The sequence below is a fragment of the Protopterus annectens genome, chromosome 1.part2 (assembly GCF_019279795.1).
Source record: "Protopterus annectens isolate FY-2018-M chromosome 1.part2, PAN1.0, whole genome shotgun sequence".
NCBI lineage: Eukaryota > Metazoa > Chordata > Ceratodontiformes > Protopteridae > Protopterus > Protopterus annectens.
The window spans coordinates 947,139,640-947,160,388 of NC_056727.1; the positions used below are offsets into that span (position 1 = coordinate 947,139,640).

The 20,749-nt window shown below is 41.7% G+C and overlaps 1 protein-coding gene and 1 long non-coding RNA gene across 3 annotated transcripts in view; one reads left to right on the forward strand and one right to left on the reverse strand.

The window, feature by feature from the left end:
• LOC122792181 overlaps nt 1–19,984 on the forward strand; it is a 76,358-nt gene extending 56,374 nt beyond the window's left edge. Inside the window, exon 2 of the long non-coding RNA XR_006363291.1 lies at nt 19,814–19,984. This is a non-coding gene — a long non-coding RNA (uncharacterized LOC122792181). The remainder of the gene's footprint in view (nt 1–19,813) is intronic.
• A 180-nt stretch (nt 19,985–20,164) lies between these two features.
• Nucleotides 20,165–20,749, reverse strand: part of SPDYA (speedy/RINGO cell cycle regulator family member A) — a 1,384,696-nt gene continuing 1,384,111 nt past the window's right edge. For both annotated transcript variants that reach the window (XM_044059902.1, XM_044059901.1), the window contains one exon: nt 20,165–20,267. In XM_044059902.1, coding sequence (XP_043915837.1) covers nt 20,185–20,267 — 83 coding nt within the window. In that variant the 3' untranslated portion in view covers nt 20,165–20,184. The remainder of the gene's footprint in view (nt 20,268–20,749) is intronic.

Genomic DNA, 20,749 nt, shown 5'->3' on the forward strand with positions numbered 1-20,749 from the left:
TCCAAAATCCATGCCTCAGCCATTTCTGCAGAATACAACACTGATCCACCTTTATTCTCTCACCCCCTCTTAAGACAATTCCTCAGAGGGGCTAAGAATATAAAACCCCCAAGGAAACAACCAATACCTGCTTGGGACCTCAATTTCATACTAGAAAAGCTGACCTTGCTTCCTTTTGAGCCAGCTGCCTCAACAGATTTGCAATATTTGTCATGGAAAACAGCTTTCCTTCTGGCCATTACTTTAGCTCGTAGGGTTTCGGAACTACAAGCCCTCATGGCTGTGTGCAGCCTTTTATCATCTTCCATCAGGACAGAGTTTCCTTACGAACCAACCCGTCCTTTATGCCAAAAGTGGTATCCAGGGTAGCTTTGAATCAGGCTATACACTTACCTACCTTTTATCCTAATCCTCAAAACAAAGGGGAGAGATTATTACATTCCTTGGACATCCACAGACAACTGCGTTATTATTTGGACAGAACAAAACCTTTCAGAAAATCAGAACAGCTCTTTGTGTCCTATGCTATAGGAGCTCAAGGGAAGCCTATTTCCAAACAGACAATCTCAAAATGGATAGCCCACTGCATATGCTTTTATTACTCTTTTCATGGCAAAACTGTACCTGCTGGCATCAGATCTCACTCCACAAGGGCCACATCTACCTCTGCAGCTTTCCTCAGAGGAGTTCCTACCAAAGATATTTTGGCAGCAGCCACTTGGAGTTCTGTGCATACCTTCTCCAAGCACTACCACCTACCATTATACTCCAAAACTAGAGCAGGCTTTGCCACTGCAGTCTTGCAGGGCATCCTGGCTCCTCCTAGTTCCAACTAGTGCCTACCAACCCTTTCTTAGCTTTGGGATTCTACCCATCTATTATGACTGCAGCTGTGTGCACGATGAACATAGTACAGTTTTGTACCTACCATAAATGTAGATGTTCGAGTGCTAATACAGCTGCAGTCCAGGTTTCCCTCCCTCCTTCCCCTCTTGGAACAGGCCTATTGGCTAACAACTCCTCATACTACCTGATTGGGGTATTCTTTTATGGTGTATTTGCTTGCAACTAATGTATTTTGATTATATGACATTGCTTTATTACACAAATTTATGTATTGCCTTCCTTCTGGGGGCACCTGACATCTGGGGCAAGAAAAACTGAAGAAAATGGCGTCGGCTGGTTCTTTTATACCCCTGTCGCACTGACGTCAGGGAAGAAGCGACGACAACCGACGCTGGACCTAGACTTTGGAATTCGGCCGACCGAGGACCCGCCTAACGGCAGGAGAACCCATCTGTTATGACTGCAGCTGTATTAGCACTCGAACATCTACATTTATGGTAGGTACAAAACTGTACTTTGTCACGATCCCGGAACAGGAGTGCACTACCGCACCACTGACAGATTGCATGTGGGATAGTTCACTCAGCTTCCAAGCTACACATAATATAATACAAGTGGATTTCATGACAGCTGCTGCCAGGGATCTCTATCAGTCCTCCCATACACACGCACTTCAATAAAATGACATACAAAGCAGGGACATGATCGTAGCTCTGTTGTATAGGGAAAACTTGTAATAGTTTGCACAGCTAACGTATGGCAGCAACCTAAAGTATAATGTACAATTTACACAGATAAATGGAGCACTCTTGCAGAATTACAACAAACAAGTACAGTACCTCACCACTTACGTAGGGAATGGCAGGAAAAGAAGTTAGTTGTTGCACTGAGCTGACCGGGAACTCTACACTACAGTGGCTGAACGGGAACTCCTGGTAGTGCCTATATGACTGTCCGTGAATTCCTTGACTGGCGAAAATAAAATAGAGGATCCAGTAGCAGATAAAATTTCCAGTTCTTCGCAGAAAGAAAGGAAATACCTGATGCTGGACCCTCTTTTTATTAGGGGAGAACAAAAGAAACTTAGGTTGGGGGTGGAGGTGTTATGCAAGTGGTGGCTCGGAATGCAAGAATCTGACTGGCTGCCACCACTTGCTTAGCAAGAAGTTTTAAAACGCTTTTTTTGAAAGAACTTCAGTGTGACCTTAATGTAAAAACAGACTGAATCGTAACTAGATATGGTAAATTACATATTTAGTTACGATTTCAGAGTGTTTTACATTAAGGTGACCTACAAAGCAACTGTACACTTTCTCTCGCTTGTGGAAGCACTCGGGGGTAACGGCTTGAAAATTGTATCTTCTCATGGCGTGCTCGGGCTTAAGCACACAGGTGTCATGATAAGGTACTCAGGGTTAATGAGTTAACCTTCCCAAGTCCTGCTCAACTGCCTGCTCCCTTAGGAGGAAAGCTCGCCCTGCATGCAAAAAACTGGTAACTTGTTACCCGGTACAAATGGGTTTTGAATATAGTTTCCCAAGGATACAGATTCCACTTCCACTCCCTACCAACCCCAAACGGTTGACCACACCTACCCCCAAATCAGTGGGCGGAGGCCCAACAGCAGGTTCTCTCTCTTCTAAGTATCAGGGCTATTCAACCTGTCCCAGCAGAGCAAAGGGGGCAAGGTTTTTATTCAAGACTTTTCCTGGTACCCAGAAAAGACAGCTCCTGGCATCCTATCCTGGACCTCTCTATTCTAAACACCTTTCTGGTAATCCCAAAATTAAAAATGCTAGCACTTCAACAGCTTCTTCCGATGCTAGGCAAAGATGCATGGTTGGCAACCCTAGACTTAAAGGAAGCTTACCTGCACATTCCAATAAGGGAATCTTGCAGGAAATACGTACGTTTCAGGGCAGGCTCCATGCACTATCAGTTCTCTGCACTTCTCTTTGGCTTATCTACAGTGCCCAGGGTATTCACAAAGTGTCTAGCTCCAGCCACTGCATTTTGCAGACAGAGAAATATTCAAATATACCCATACTTGGACGATTGTCTGATTCAGGCAGAAAACCAGGACTTGCTATTACAACATATGGCATTTGTAAGGAAACTTCTAACCACTCTGGGGTACACCATAAACGAAAAGAAATCTCACCTAGTACCCTGCCCAACAGATTGTATTCCTGGGAGCAAGCTTGAACACAACTTCCCAGATGGCTTTCCTCACTCCAAAGAAACAAGTTCATTTGACAACCTACTTCAAACTATTGGCCACAAAACCCCAGCTATCTGCAAGGAAAATTATGCAAGCCCTGGGGTTCATGGCCTCTTGCATTCTATTAATTCCATATGCAAGACTGCATATGAGGAATTTACAATGGCTATCTAAAAAGCCTATGGTGTCAACATTCTCAGGACCTGGAATCAATGATTCCTATCATTCCTTGTATAAAGACAGAGTTCCTTTGGTGGGCAGAGGCCTGCTACCACAAGGGGCTCCCTTTTACTCTACCCCCTGCCGCCCAAATCTTAACAGACTCATCAGACTATGCATGGGGGGGGGGGCTCACTTGGCAGGGCAGTGCATTCAGGGCAAATGGAACCTGAGACAGATGCAACTGCATATCAACCAAAAAGAAATTTTAGCTGTACAAAATGACCTGACAGTCTTCAAAGACGGCATTCTTCCAGGATAACTATTGGTAAAGACAGAAAACACCACAGTTATGTGGTACATAAACAAGCAGGGGTGAACCCACTCATACCCTCTCTGCAGACTAGTCATGGCTCTGTGGACCACAGCCTTGAGCTACCAAGTGCACCTAGAAGCTCAATTTCTGCCAGGCAAGCTAAATTCACTGGCAGACGCCTTAAGCAGAAATTTCATGGACTTAAACGAATGGAAACTGGAACCAAAAATATTCAACCTCTTGAACAAATGGGAGACTCCAGAGGTAGACCTATTTGCCTCCCCTCAGAACTACCAGTTGGACAAATTCTGCACAAGGACTCCCCACAGTTAAGCTTGGAAAGTGTATGCCCTGTCCTTTACCTGGGAAAGCCTCTCGGTTTATGCCTTTCCCCCTCTGTCTCTCCTCTCGAAGGGTCTGCTAAAGATCAAACAGGACAAGCTAAGGACAATACTGATTGCACCAGACTGGCCATGCCAGCACTGGTACCCCTCTTGCGCAGTATGACACTGCTGAAACCATGGCACCTGCCTCAGACCCCTTCCCTGCTGTCCCAGCAGGCGGGCCAGATTCTGCACCCTCAGCTTCAAACCGTGAACCTTACAGCCTGGCTAATTCCTTGAGCTCTCCAATAGCATCCCTCAGTAAGCAGGTGCTAGATGTCATTCTGGAGGCAAGGATACCTAGTACTAGAAAATCCTATGCTGAAAAGTGGAAAAGATACTGTTCCTGGAGCCAGACTCTGGATGGGCACAACGGTGCCCAGCTTACTTCATATTCCTCAGTACTTAACAGAAATGCTCCACAAGGGCCTATCCTTCTCGTCAATTAAAATTCATGCCACTGCCATTTCAGCTCATTACAATACTGAGCCACCCCTCTTCTCTCACCCTCTTCCTTAGAGGGGCCAAAAATTTAAGACCCCCCCCCCCAGGAGAGCCCCTACTCCAGCCTGGGACCTTAATTTTGTATTGGAAAAGCTCACTCTCCCTCCCTTTGAGCCAGTTGCAACAGAGTTGAAATTCCTTTCTTGGAAAACAGCATTCCTTCTAGCCATCACTTCAGTAAGAAGAGTGAATTACAGGCCTTCATGGCAGTGGAATCCTTCATTATTTTCCATGCAGACAGGGTTTCCCTCAGGACCAATCCTTCCTTTATGCCAAAGGTGGTGTCTAGTGTGGCCCTAAATCAGTCCATTCACTTGCCTACTTTCTTCCCTAATCCACAAAACAAAGGAGAATGAATACTGCATTCTTTGGACGTGCACGAACAACTTAAGATTTTATTTGGACAGGACTAAGCCTCTCAGAAAATCTGAACAGCTGCTGGTTGGCTTTGCTGCAGGGGCAGAGGGGAAGGCCATTTCAAAGCAAACCATTTCCAAATGAATAGCCCATTGCATTAATTTCTGCTACAAGCACCATGGAAAACCTACCCCACAGTGGATAAGATCACATTCCACCAGAGCTGCATCTACCTCTGCAGCCTTTCTCAGAGGTGTCCCTACCAGGGACATCCTAGAAGCTGCTACCTGGAGCTCTGTACATACCTTCACCAAGCATTACCACACGCCTCTTTTTTCTAAATCCAGACCTGGTTTTGCCACTGGAGTCTTGCAGGGCTTAATAGCTGGACCTAATGTTCTCTAACTTCCTCCTTCCTTAGCTTTGGGAATCAACCCAAATGTAATGACTGCAACAGTGAAACATGAAGAACATAGTACAGTTGTGTACACTTACCATAAATGTAGATGTTCGAGTGTATTCACTGTTGCAGTCCTGGTTACCCTCCCTCCAGCCCCCTGACTTCTCCTGGCAATACCTTTCCCTGTTTGGTATATTTAAGTTTTCTGGTGTATATGCTTTTTGATGGAGGTGTACCATAACATATAATTGCTTCCCATTGTGGGGGCACCTGACATCTGGGGCAAGAAAAACTGATTTACTGGTGTCGGCTGCATGTTTTATACCCCTGACGTCATGGAAGACACAGCATCTGACGCAGGAATCCAAGACTCTGGTATTCAGGCCGGCTGAGGGCTACCTGCAAGCAGATAACCCAAATGTGATGACTGCAACAATGAATACACTCGAACATCTACATTTATGGTAAGTGTGCACAACTGTACTTTCTCTTACATTTGTGAGACAAGCATATGGATCATATTAATATTCACAAAATGATATATGATTATGTACAAAATTCCACATAGCTAGGCTGGCAGTGTCACAGGACTGTTAATTACCAGACCCATGTGACCAGGTTTTGTTTTAGCCTTTCTCAAGCTTTTCAGGCAAATCTCTGACCTCCCTTATTCAGAAGTGAAGGTCTCTGCCATTTCTGTACTGGGTTCTACCTCTCGAGTGGCTCACTTAAATGTAGTAATGATACAGTTTGATGCTTCATCTAGGGCTGCTGCCTTTGGTATGGCTTCAAGATGGCTTCATCTCCAGTCCTTACCTGATAATATTAAACCTAAATTGTTGTATGCTCCTCTTAATAAGAACCTTTTTTGTTCGGCTGCTGCTGAGCTTTAAGTCCCTCCAGGCAAGATCTTACAGGAATTGAAACATATTTTTGTGTCTTCTCTCCTTAAGTTCCAGAGGAATTATCCATCCAAATCTGCTTTTGTACGCAGACTGCCTCATTGTCGTCCTAAAGGTAGGAAGGGTAATAGGCGTGTACCCCCTAAGTCTACTCATACTCTACTTCTCAGAAGCCTCATTTTAAAGACAAAACAGGGTTCTATTGACAATTTGCTTCCCCTTTCCTTGGGTCAGGTTACCTTATCCCTTTATCTTTCCCTGCCGGTTAAGGGGCACTCAACTCTTGGGTTTTGTCCATCATCTACTAGTGATGCTTCTCGTTTGGAAATCCCTTCATCCTTTTCTGGGCATCCCTCAACCTCTTCAAGAACAGCTTCTTTCTTTCCAGAACTGCTTCAGGGCCTTTTGGCACAATGCAACATTCAAGTCATGCCCTCTGTCCAGGAAGGGAAGGGTGGTTTATTCCATGGTGTTTCTGGTTCACAGGAAAGAAGGCATCTGGAGACCCATTCTGGGTCTTTCTCAGCTGAACTCCTTTCAGAAGGTCCCTTTATTTTAGAAGTTGTCCCTTCAAACGGTGTTCCATCTTCTTCCCCAGACTTTCTTGGTTTTACTGGACCTCATGGATGCTTATCTTCACATCCCAATTCATCCCCTTTTCAGGAAGTTTACATTTCTCTGTCTCGTCTTAGCATTTGCAATTCTCTGCTTTGCTCTTTGGCCTTTCTGCTGTCCCAAGGGTATTCACCAAATGCCTCACTCTTGTCTGTGCCTTTTGCAGGATGAGAGGGGGTTCAGATTTTTCCATATCTGGACAAATCTGCTCATTCAGGCTTCATCCCCAAGGTCTTACTTCAGCACCTCCAGTTTACAGTTGTCTTTTATAAAGCCTGGGGTTTACAATAAACTTTCAGAAATCACTCCTTTTTTTCCTTCTCAGGATCATGTTTTTCTTCGTTGCAGGTTCCAGACCATTGCAATGCTGGCATCCCTGCCTCTACCCAAGACTCTTATCACTTTTTTTATTCCCTTCTTCCTCTGGCTTCAGTCACAGCCAGGGATTTTCTCATGGTTCTAGGATTTATGGCCTCCACCATTCCTATGCTACCAGACTCCATATGAGAAAACTACAATGGTTCCTCAAGTCAGCATGGCTTCAACGCTGTCATCCACTGGATTTTCTAGTTCCGTTTCTTCCATGCCTCAAATGTAAGCTTCAGTGGTGGATTCATCATCTTTCTGTCAACTTAGGACTTTTTCAACCCCCCAGTCCCATCTTAGGAGCTTTTTTTCAGATGCCTTGGACAGGAGCTTCCTTTGATTCTGTCAAGGTTCAAGGTCTCTGGCCTTCTTTTCAGAGGTCAGATCGCATCAACATAAATGGAGATGAGAGCTCTCCTTTTAACCCCTCAGACTTTTCATTCATTCTTTCTTTCTTCCAGGGCCTCTCAAAATCTTCACAGACAATACAGCAGTGATGTACTATATCAACAAGCTAGTTGGAGAGACAGTCCTACCTCCTTTGCAGCCTTACCCTTCAGGTCTGTGATATAGTTGTCCCATATCAAGTGACTCTTCAGGCTTTCTACATTCTTTCAGAGCAAAATATAGTGCCAGACTCTCTGAGCAGGTCCTGTACATAGGCTTGCAGATGGCAGATGGATGCTTGGCATTGCCCATCAATGGGGTACTCCACAGGTGTATCTTTTTGCCTCCTCTTTGAACAGACAGCTTCCTGTTTTTGTGCCAGAGTCCCATGTCCTCTGGTTTGGAAGGTGGAGGCCTAATCTTTTCCTTGGAAGGGGATGTTTCTCTATGCCTTCACTCCCCTTCCTCTGATTCCGAGGTTCCTGCTAAAGATCAAGCAAGCCTCCCCCAAAATCTGGCTGGCGACTGCCTTTTGGCCTAAACAGCCTTGGTTCTCCATTTTTTTTCACCTAGTCAGGGGCATTCACCACAACTTATCTCACAGGGTGGACCTTCTCATACAAGACAAGTTTTCTCTGATCCACTCTTGTTTGTCTTCTCTTCAGTTGATGCTGTGGGTGATAGGGTTTTGATTCCTTTTAGGCAACTTTTTTTCTGAGGACGTACTTAGGGTTCTGCAGGAGGCCGGGAAACCCACTACCAGGAAATTATATTTGTTCAAATGGAAGAGATTTTCTGTCTGGTGCCTTTCCATTAACAATGATCAATTTTCTGTGGAGGTCTCTATGGCTCTGTATTACTGCCATATTCAGAACTATTGGCAAAGAAAATAAGGGACTCGGAAATTCAAGGGTATAATTGGTATGGTAGTCAAGAAAATCTGGCTCTGTTTGCAGATATTATTTTATACCTGACAAAATCAGAAAAAGGACATTACACTGTTGTGGAACATTCTGAGACAGTTTCACATCTTTTCAGGATACAAACTTTATGAAGCTAAAACAAAGGCAATAATGATAAATTATGTACCCAGTAGTAAACAAGCTGATACTGTGGTAACGGGAAAGACACCAATAAACTCAGACAAAATCACTCCAGCCTCAAGCACAGAACTTCAATAAAGCAAAGCTTTCGGGTAACAACCCTTTCTCAATGCTAGTACTATTACACAGAATAATCACCATTTAAATAAGAGCAAACAAGTGTCACATGACCACAGCCAGCATATCATGTGACACTATTACTTAAAATTCCTTAAAACACATTAAATATTCTATTGTATTCTTGCTAAAACAGGTTTAATACTTACAGTATTATTGAGACCAGGTTCTGATTCTGCATACAGTCTAACGATCTATTCATACTCTTTACTCTCAAGATAGTTATTTAAATCCCCCCCCTCCCCCCCGGTCCCTTTCACTACTGTATCTGTTATCCTAAATTTAAAACAGTGGTCCTCACCCTTACTTATAATATGTCTACTTAAAGCATTTTTATCATGCTTCCTTCTTACATCTGACTTGTGCTCAATAATCCGTTCTCTCAGCCTGCTAGTGGTTTTCCCTGCATAAAATGAAAAGCATTTAATGCATGTAGCAAGGGAGACCAGATAGCTAGTATTACAACTGGCTGAGATAGAAGATGAATTTAGCCTATTGGTCACAGGGTGAGTAAACACACTATTATTATCTGCTAAAATGTCGCTACAGCAACTGCTTTCCATACACTTCCTTTTTCACAGCTATTTGATGCTTAATAGGAGCTTTGAAGTCCTTACAACACAGCCTTCTTTTTAAGTTTCTAACATTTCGATAAGAGAAATAAGGTTTATCATTCAAAATAGTCTGCAGCTCTGGTAATACTAATAGAATAGTCCAATTTTTTTGTATAATTTTTTTAAGGTCAAAAGTCCTTACATTAAAAGTAGTTAAACATCTAATTTTATTAGGCTGAACTTCCTTTTGTACCACTTCTTCTGCCCCCATCAAAAATATAGACTTCAGGGAAGTTCCCCTGTCCATCTTTACCCCTTTCACAAACACTAAGAATTTCTGCCCAATTATATCCACTATATTTATGAACTCATTAGCTGTCTCATCTAACTGCTAGTTGAACCTCAGGTCCTCCATATTTAGTTTACTAAGCCTGCTCAACTGGGCTTTCATTATTCCTGAGAACACATGGGGTGCATGCATGCGTTTTGTCTTTGATTTTATTGGTGTCTTTCCAGTTACTACAGTATCAGCCTGTTTAATAGTGAATATGTTGGCTTGCTGCAGTGGTCATCGAGACTAAATAAGAGAGCCTGACACAGCCAACTAAAATGGAAGGAAAAGGAGAAGTCAGCCAGTCTGTAAAAAAAAATTGCTATCTAAAGATGGTAACTCTTTCTTCTTCTTTTGGCTTTTCCTGGTTAGGGGTCGCCTCAGCAGATCACCTGTTTCCATTTCTTCCTGTCCTCTGCATCTTGCTCCGTCACACCAACCACCTGCATGTCCTCTCTAACCACATCCATAAACCTCATCTTAGGCCTTCCTCTTTTCCTGTTACCTGGCAGCTTCATCCTTAGCATCCTTTTCCCAATATACCCAGCATCCCTCCTCAGCACATGTCCAAACCAATGCAATCTCGCGCCTCTGGCTTTGTCTCCATACTGTCCAACCTGGACTGACCCTCTAATATACTTATTCCTATTCCTGTCTACCCTCGTCACACCCAGCGCAGATCTTAACATCTTTAACTCTGCCACATCCAGCTCTGACTCCTTCTTTTTTGTCAATGACACTGTCTCCAACCCGTATAACATAGCTGGTCTCACTACCCTTTAGACCTTCCCTTTCACTCTTACTGGTACTAGTCTGTCACAAATCACTCCTGGCACTCTTCTCCACCCACTCCACCCTGCCTGTACTCTCTTCTTCACCTCTCTTCCACACTCGCCATTACTCTGAACTGTTGATCCCAAGTATTTAAACTCATCCACCTTCGCCAACTCTACTCCCTGTATCCTCACCATTCCTCTATCCTCCCTTTCATTCACACACATATATTCCGTATTAGTCCGGCTGACCTTCATTCCTCTCCTCTCTAGAGCATATCTCCAACTCTCCAGAGTCTTCTCAATCTGTTCCCTACTCTCACTACATATCAGAATGTCATCTGCAAACATCATAGTTCACGGGGACTCCTGTCTGATCTCGTTTGTCAACCTGTCCATCACCAGTGCAAATAAGAAAGGGCTCAGAGCTGATCCTTGATGTAATCCCAATTCCATCTTAAACGCATCTGTCACTCCCACTGCAGATCTCAGCACTGTCACACTACCCTTGTACATATCCTGTACCACTCTTACATACTTCGCTGTCACTCCCGACTTCCTCATACAATGCCACAACTCCTCTCTAGGCACCCTGTCATATGCTTTCTCTTAAGTCCACAAAGACACAATGCAACAACTCCTGAACTTCTCTGTACTTCTCCACCAACACTCTCAGAGCAAACATCACATCCGTAGTGCTCTTTCCTGGCATGAAACCATACTGCTGATCACTATTCATCACCTCCCTTCTTAACCTAGCTTCCACTACCCTTTCCCATAAATTCATGCTGTGACTGATCAGTTTTATCCCTCTGTAGTTACTACAGCTCTGCACATCACCCTTATTCTTAGAAATCGGTACCAAAACACTGTTTCTCCAGTCCTCAGGCATCCTCTCACTTTCCAAGATTTCATTAAACAATCTGGTTAAAAATTTCACTTCCATTTCTCCTAAACACCTCCATGCTTCCACAGGTATGTCATCTGGACCAACAGCCTTTCCATTCTTCATAGCTATCCTTACTTCCGCCTTGCTAATCCATTGCACTTCCTGATTCACTTTCCCTACATCATCCAGCCTTCTCTCTCTCTCTCCCTCTCCCATTCTCTTCATTCATCAGCCCCTCAAAGTACTCCTTCCATCTGTTCAACACATCCTCCTTGCTAGTGAGTATGTTTTGCTCATTATCCTTTATCACCCTTTCCTGATGCACATCTTTCCTAGCTTGGTCCCTCTGTCTAGCCAATTGGTACAGGTCCTTTTCTCCCTCCTTAGTGTCCAACCTTTCATACAACTCTCTGTACGCCTTAGCCTTTGCCACCTCTCTCTTTACCATGCATCTCATCTCCTTATACTCCTGTCTACTTTCTTCATCTCTCTGACAATTCCACTTCTTCTTCGCCAACCTCTTTCTCCGTATACTCTCCTGTACTTCCTTATTCCACCACCAGGTCTCCTTGTCCTCCTTCCTCTGTCCAGATGTCACACCAAGCACCTTTCTAGCAGTCTCCCTTACTAGCTCTGCTGTAGTTACCCAGCTATTCGGTAACACTTCACTGCCAACCCAGTGCCTGTCTTAACTCTTCCCTGAACTTCATCTCGCAATCACCCTTTTTCAATTTCCACCATTTGATCCTTGGTGCTGTCCTCACACTTTTCCTCCTCTTGATCACTAATATCATTCTACAGACCACCATTCTATGCTGTCTAACTACACTTTCCCCCGTCACCAGTTTACAGTCTCCAATCTCCTTCAAACTGGCCCTCCTGCATGGGATATAATCCACCTGTGTGCATGTCCCTCCACTCTTGTATGTCACCCTATGCTCCTCCCTGTTGTTAAAATACGTATTCACCACAGCCATGGCCATCCTTTTTGTAAAATCCACTACCATCTGACCTTCTGCATCCCTTTCCTTAACATCATACCTACCCATCATTTCCTCATTCCCTCTGTTCCCTTCACCAACATGCCCATTGAAATCTGCTCTGATCACCACTCTCTCTCCCTTAGGTACAGTCATCACCACTTCATAACAACTTACTCCAAAAATGTTCTTTCTCATCCATCGCACACCCAACTTGTGGAGCATATGCACTAACGACATCCATCATTACACCATCAAGTTCCAGCTTCATAAACATCACTCTATCCGACACTCTTTTCACCTCCAAAACACTTGGTATACTGTTCCTTCAGGATAACCCCTACCCCATTTCTCCTCCCATCCACACCAGGATAGAACAATTTGAACCCACCTCCAATGCATCTGGCCTTACTTCCCTTCCACCTGGTCTCTTGTACACACAGTATATCAACCTTCCTTCTGTCCATCATATCAGCTAGCTCTCTCCCTATACCAGTCATGCTGCCAACATTCAAAGTCCCCACCCTCACTACCACACTCCTAACATTTCTCCTCTCTTCCTGCCTTCGGGCATGCCTTCCCCCTCTTCCTGCCTTCGGGCATGCCTACCCCCTCTTCCTGTCCTCCTCCTCCTTCGGCCAACAGTAGCCCAATTTCCGCCAGCACCCTGTCGGCTAACAGCACTGGCGGCGGTCGTTGTTAACTCGGGTCTCGACCGATCCGCTATGTAAATTGGTTTCCGCATATCTCATTTGGCAGATGTTTTACGCCAGATGCCTTTCCTGACGCAACCCTCCCCATTTATCTGGGCTTTCGAATGGCATGAAGAATTGCACTGGCTTGTGTAACCCTTTGCTGCACTTAATACCTAATAAATCAACTTCAGAAGAAGCACCTCCCTTACCTGTGGATACTTTTGAGAAACTTTTTGCTACCTTGGAAAGAAAAATGGGGACATACAAGTGTTTTCAATGGCAGAGACTAAGCTTTTTGGCATATTTGGACTTGGGGGTCGTTCCACAGGGCCTCCGTATCCTGAAAATGCCTTCTTATGCAAATGTTTACCCAGATTGATTAAAACGCTGCCAACAGTTAAATTTAAAGCTTAGTCTAGACTGTCACTGATGAATGACTACTTTGTTATCAATGAGGATGATTTGAAGCAAGAAATGATCAAATTATAAAGTGACTTATTAAATATGTCGTGTTTTTCTACCTTGATTGGCTTATATCAAAAAATGCTGGCCAGATTGCAGTTGTTGGATGATAAATTAGAAGCTACGAAGAGACGTAAGCTTCTAAGAGATATAAATGACTTTAAAGTGGGGCATATATTCTCCTGGCCTAAAACTGAGAATCAAACGAAACCACCAGTTAGGCAAAGGGGGGGGGGGTCAGTGTACCAATTGGATGAGTTCCCTTTGAGGGATGAGCCGGTAACAGCAAATCAAGAGGTCCACATGGGGCAGCAGACCTTACAACTGGAAGAGCAGCATCTAGACCCGCCCACTTCCGCTACAGCGACGGTTTGAACATGGCAGCCCAGAGTGAAGCAAGTGAACCAGTGGACGCTGTGGCGACATCAGAAAAGAGGGTTGCATAACAAACAACTTTAAATTTGACCTCTACACAGAAGTGTTTTCAGTTAAATTTGCAGGAAAGGATCACAACACGATAGAACTCCGTCACTAGGGTGGTCGTAGCAGAGACAGGTTCTGAATGGAGTCAAGAGAAAGAACAGTAGTCTGTTGTATTACAACAAGACTGCACGAAAACAGCAGAAGTAAGTATAGGTATTTTGAATCTGTCCGACTTTGTTCTGTCAGATGCTCATATTTCACTGTTGGAAAAGGAATTAAAATTTATTCCTAGTAGCTCTGATGATGTAGTGGCAGCACTGACTGATTTAAAATTATTTGTAAGAACTTTGAATTTAAAGCTGTTATTTAAAAATGATGTTCAAACTGATGTTATGAATTGTAGAAAACTGAGTACATTTATACCAATTAGCAATCCAGTGTTGACAGCATTTCATAATGTTTGTGAAAATTTAATTGGGTATTTATATGCCAGGGATGTTAAAAAGAAGTATTATAATCTAAAGTATAACGAGTATGAAGCCATGACAAGTTTAGAAAGTGATATTAATGTTATCAAACAAGCTGATAAGGGTGGGGCCACTGTAATTATGAATTGAGTTGAGTATATGGCCTGATTGAGGTTGCTGTTAGATGATGAATGTACTTTTAAGAAAATTACTTTTGTCGATGTTAAATATATTAGTGATTGAATATGGCTTATATGATTTGCATTTAAGTGGTGAATTATTTAATTACTTTATGGTACCTTGTTTTAAAATTCCTCAGATGTATGGCATTCCTAAGATCCATAAATTGCTCACCAACCCACCACTGAGACCTATTGTCTCAGGGAGGGGATGGGTAGCACAGCCGATATCCGTATATTTTCAGAAGAGGTTAGGTTTATTTTTGCAATTGTGTCCAAGTGTAGTTAGACGCTTCTGATTTTTTGAAAAAAAATAAAGGAATGGCATGTTAAAAGAAGCTCAGAAGGAGATACTAATTATTTGTTTGTAACAATGGACATTACTTCCCTGTTTACGATAATCCCAGATGAATATGGGCTTGAAGCCATATGGGAATTTCTAAATAATGAAATATCTATGTTTGCAAATGAAATAGAGAATATATGTTTATTGCTTGATTTAATCTTAAAAAATGTGCTCCTTTTTGATAATGAGCCATATTTACAGCAGGCTGGGGTGGCCATGGGAACATCAGTGACCAACACATACGCCAGTTTGGTACTTTATCGATGGGAAAAGAAGTTTATATATAGTGATAGACACGTTCTGAATAAGAAGGTTTGTAGATAACTTTTTTTCTGTATGGAAGGGGAGTTTGGATGAGTTGTATGAATGTCTCATTTAAATGGTACAACAGATTTTCTTGAATTTAAGATGACATACTCTGATAATGATATAATATTTCTGGATGTATGTCTGGAGAAAAAAATCAGAGAGAATTGAGACTAGTATTCATAAAAAGGAAGTGCATGCTTGTCGCTATGTGCATAGGCAAAGCATGCATGCACCCCATGTGTTCTCAGGAATAATGAAAGTTCAGTTGAGCAGGGTTAGTAAACTAAATACGGATGACCTGAGGTTCAACCAGCAGTTAGATGAGATGGCTAATGAGTTCATAAATGGTGGATATAATCGGGCAGAAATTCTTAGTTTGTGAAGCGGTAAAGATGGACAGACAGGGGAACTTCCCTGAAGTCTATATTTGTGATGAGGGTAATAGAAGTGGTACAAAAGGAAGTTCAGCCTAGTAAAATTAGATATGTAACTACTTTTAATGTGAGGACTTTTGACCTTAAAAAAAAATTATACTAGTCTATTAGCATTGCCTAAGCTGCAGACTGTTTTGAATGATAAACCCTATTTCTCGTATAGAAATGTTAGAAACTTAAAAAGAAGACTGTGTTATAAGGACTTCAAAGCTCCTGTTAAGCAACAAATAGCTATAAAAAATGGAACTTTTAAGTGTATGAAATGTAGTTGCTGTAGCGACATTTTAGCAAATAGTGTGTTTATTCACCCTGTAACCAATAGGCAATGTTCATTTTCTATCGCAGCCAATTGTAATACTAGCTTATGTGGTCTACCTTGTGACATGCGTTAAATGTTTTTCATTTTATGTAGGGGAAAACCACTAGAAGGCTGAGAGAATGGATTATTGAGCTTAAGTCTGATATAAGAAGGAAGAATGATAAAAATGCTTTTAGTAGACGTATTATAAGTAAGGGTGAAGACCACTGTTTTAAATTTAGGGTAATAAAGTAGTGAAAGGGACCAGAGGGGGTGATTTAAATAACTATCCTGAGAGTAGAGAGTATGAATGGATCGTTAGACTGTGTGCAGAATTGGAACCTGGTCTCAATAATACTGTAAGTATTAAACCTGTTTAAATATTCTGTTGTAGTCTTACTAAATGTGTTTTAAGGAATTTTAAGTAGTAGTGTCAAGTGATACGCTGGCTGTGGTCATGTGATACTTGTTTGCTCTTATTTAAATGGTGATTATTCTGTGAAATAGTATTAGCATTGAGAGAAAGGGTTGTTAACCCGAAAGCTTTGCTTTAATAAAGTTCTGTGCTTGGCGTTGGAGCGGTTTTGTCTTTGAAATTCTGTACCCACACACATTTGTTCAGCAATATCCGTATTTATGGGGATGTGATAAAAATAATGTATGATTAATTAATAATAGAATTAAATGTTTAGGAGTGTGGATTAAAATGATTCTGGTGTGCCAGTTAAGCATATGTGGAAAGAGACTAAAAGGATAATACAAAAACTGAGAAGCTGGAAGCTCTGTTATATGGATAGTAAGATACAACATTTAAAATGTTTTTAGTCCCTTTAGTCTTGTACACACAGTTCAGGCTTATTTTTACCAACCAGTGGAGAAGTTGTGGATAGCAATTAATGAAGAGCTGAAGGATTTTATCTGAGAGGGGAAGACAGCAACAGTAGAGTGTAATAAACTGATTCTTTAAATAGAACAAGGCATATTGGGATTACCCAATTTAAATGGATATTTCAGAGCTACACAGTAAGTTTCCTATACGTAGCACAAGCAGAAACCTTTAATTCATAGTGGAATGGGATGATGATGAAATAGGGGTAGCTCAAGAAACAAGGAGACACTAGGATTTTGGATGCAGGCCTTTAAGGAGACTAATAATAATCATACAGAATATTATATCTATAAAGTAGCAGAAAGTATCCTAAGAACTAAGCCAACACAAGAATGGAGAAAGAATACTCTGCCTGGATATCGAAGGCTATCCCTTTCTGCTACTTACAGCATGATACATCCCTTCCTTCCTACCCAAAGCACCTTGGTGTTTACATGTTCTGGCCTTTTTCTCAAAGGAATTGATGCGAGGCCCATCTTGGAAGTGGCCACTTGGTCCTCTGTGCACACCTTCACCAACCACTACAAGATTTATGCCTTCTCCAGGTCTAGGTTGGCTTTTGCCAAGATTAGTGCTCTCTGGTCTGGTGGATAATTCCTCTTCTTCACTATAGCCTGCCACTCCACTTTCTTTTCTCTCTCCAGCTCTGGGAGTCGTCCATCTGTGATGAATACTGCAATGGTGATTTCAGTTAGGACATAATACTGTTGTGTAAAAATTTACTGTAACAGATGTTCTGCTAATCACTATTGCAGTGTTACTTCTTTTCCTGCTTCTCCCTCTATTCTCTATCTCAGACCACGTACACACTCATATGTACCGACTTGGAGGAATTTCCTATATTCAAGCTGCATCCGTCCTAGCTGACCAGTTTCCTCTCTCAGTTGTTTTCAGGCCGCTGGCTTGGAGATGGTCTGAGGCTCTTGCATGTACATCTGTCCTTATACCCCAACGCACATGAGCTGTGGTCATACGTCTGATGTACGCCCTCAGGAAGGTAAAGCTTTGGTACCCCAGCCGGACATTGGCGGCAAAAAACCATTTGTGCTGAATTACTGCAACATTGATCAGAGGACATCTACTGTTATGGTAAGTTCTTATTTTTTTCCATGTCAGGAAAAGACTTAGGATCACCTGATTTTACTGGAATGTTTTAGAACTACTCGTATACATAACACAAGCATAAAATTATAAATCAAAGTGGAAATGGATAATAAAGCAAGAGTAATTCAAGAAATAAGAAGAGAAGGATTTTGGATGCAGATCCTTTATGACTATAAGCTATATGGTTATTCTCATTAAGCTGCAGAAAGTAGGCTAAGAACTAATATAGCACTGGAATAGAGAAGGGAGATTTTGCCAATTAGGGATGATTGCAAATAGAGTTACAGAGGGTAAGGCAAGAATGAGCTGGAATTTACTGGCAAAAACTAGCAAAGAACCCAAGGTATTGGGAGCAAATAACTAGAGAGAGAAAGAAAACGGAGTGGGTTGAGGTCTAGCAGAAGTTTGGATTGCAAGTTAGAGACTGGCTTCCCTGCCACCGTTTGACCTGTAAAATCTACAAAGTTTCTGAGGGGGAGGGAGTCTGGTTGCAATGATGATCCTTTGAGCTGGGACACAGGATCTGAATGCTGTTGGCAGTCAAAACAGCAATTACTAGAAAATGGAAATCAAAATCTAAACCAACTTGTAATTTAAGTGTTGAATGTAGTTAGAGGTAAAAGAACTGAAAGTGGGATCTTTAAAAATGGGAAGGAGCAAATTATATATAAAAATAAATGTATTTTGTGGAAACAATACATGCAGAATAATGTTCAGGCAGAGGAAGAGTGAGTTTTAAGGAAAGTAGTAATTGAGCAGTTTATATAATGTTAGGGTTAATGCACTTATAAAAAAAAAAAAAAAAAGTAATATATAATGCATGAAAAATCTTAAGATTCATTATTTATCTACATGTCTTAAGAGATAATGACAATGTTTTTGTGTAATTATTTCCTCAGTATTAGCCACTTCATGAATTGCAGGTTATTTGTTAGACTACCTAGTGTGATGCTCTTGAGTTACATGTTCCGAGCTGGAGGCTTCTTACTATTGGAACTTTGTTCCTCAGAGTTTGGTTGATGTAGCAGATGTAGCACAAATTTGGAACAGAGTTCACAGAGTAAGTGTGTCCACAGTCCACCTTGCAAATGAGAAGGCACAAAGAAAATTGACAACAGTGAGGCTGCCTGTTTGCCACAAAGATTTCGTTCCTGACTGTAGTGAGCAAGCAAAGTTTTGGTGATGAATCCTGGTTGCTAGAGTACCATGTTAAGGAAAGTAAGGACTTTCTGCTTGTGGCAGCTCCCCCCTTTGGAGATGGGACTGTAGAGGGGTGGGGTTTCAGCTACTGCTAATGGCTACTATTGAAAGCTGGGTAGAACATCCTTTCTCACAGGGGCACACCAGTGGCCATGCCAGAATTTAAAGGATAGCATGTGCTGGCTGTGGTGGTTTGGGGTGTCATGGGATAGTTGCATCAGTGCACATAAAGAATAGCAAGTTGGAAAAAAATATCCTGATGGGCTGTGTAAGGGAAATTCCACAGTATACAAAATTTGCAGTAGCTGAGGAAGACAGAGTAACCCTGAGAATTTGCTATTGTAGTGATCTTTTTTCTGTTTCTGTCCCTCCACACACACACACACACACACACACACACACACGCGCACGCACCTTTTTCTTTTTTTTTCTTCACCTGTTAGCATTGACCTAGAATGGAAAGAAGAGGTAGGGTAGTAGTCTGTGAAAAACATTGATTTGTTTTCCCCCCTGGAGTCCAAACAGTATATAGTCTCTCTTTGGACATGAAGTTAGTCATGCTGTGCACTCTTCTTTTTGCATGTTGCTGTGCTTCTTGGTTATCTGCTATAATAGTCATATGCATTTTTATTGCTGTCTGAAGATATCACTACTCTGCATTTTTAATATACAGATTGTCTATATCTTCTACAAAAGTTAACTTCAGTAAAGTAAAAATTTTAGGTCACACCGGTTAAATGCAAAATGAAAGGAATCTGTGAGTGTCAGTTTTACATCACACATTTTTCTGTCTTGTTTTTCCAGCTTTCCTGGTGAAACTGAGGAAGATAAAAAGCCAAAACAGAGATTTTGCTGCTTCAAATAGTGAAAGTGGACTGCATCACAACAAATAATTTTTAAAAAGAATTGTTTAGTACTGTAATATGTTTCATTGTCTATTTATTTTTTATAATAAAAGTTATTTTACTACCTCTGGATACTGCATGTGATTTATGAATCATTTATTTACACTTCTATATACAGTATGTATGAGAAACATTTTACAGCAGAAGGTAACACTGCAAACACTTGGAGCCATATATTCTTCACTTTTAAAACAAATCGTTTAGCTGTTATTTTTAGTTCAGAATTCTTCTTGCTTTCTTCCTTGTACTGAAATGATACTTGGCTGTATTTTATTCTTCATGTCCTGTAAACCATGCCATTGAGTTGTCTTTTGAAGCGACAGTGTTCCCTTGGTTTATTTGAGTGTATCCATCTGGAAAGAAAAAAAAATTATACTTTTTGGCAACTTTAAATGGCTCATAAAGAACACCATACTGTTTTCGGACAGGCCATAATGAAGGGAAATAAAGAAGGTGATGCAGTGACATATACAAGGAGATGTAAAAAAGTCCCATGATTTGGCATAATGTACAATAATGGTAACTTCAGCTCTGCAGAATGTGTCTTTCAATGTAGTTCCCACACACAGCCATCTTTGCAGTACTTGCTGCTTATAAACTTCACTGCATAGATATGTAAATGGTTTAGTGATTTTTCTTAACTCTTCACTATTTCATGCAGCTGTTTGAATTCCTCAAGTAACAGATTTTACTGCACATTGGAATATACTCAAAAAGCTGACATCTTGACATTAATACAGCTTTTGCGAACCTTTGACTTTTTTTCTTTCCCTCCTTTTTGTGTACTAATTCAGTGGGCTATCTCAACTGCTCCACATTCCTCCTGTGGCTTCTA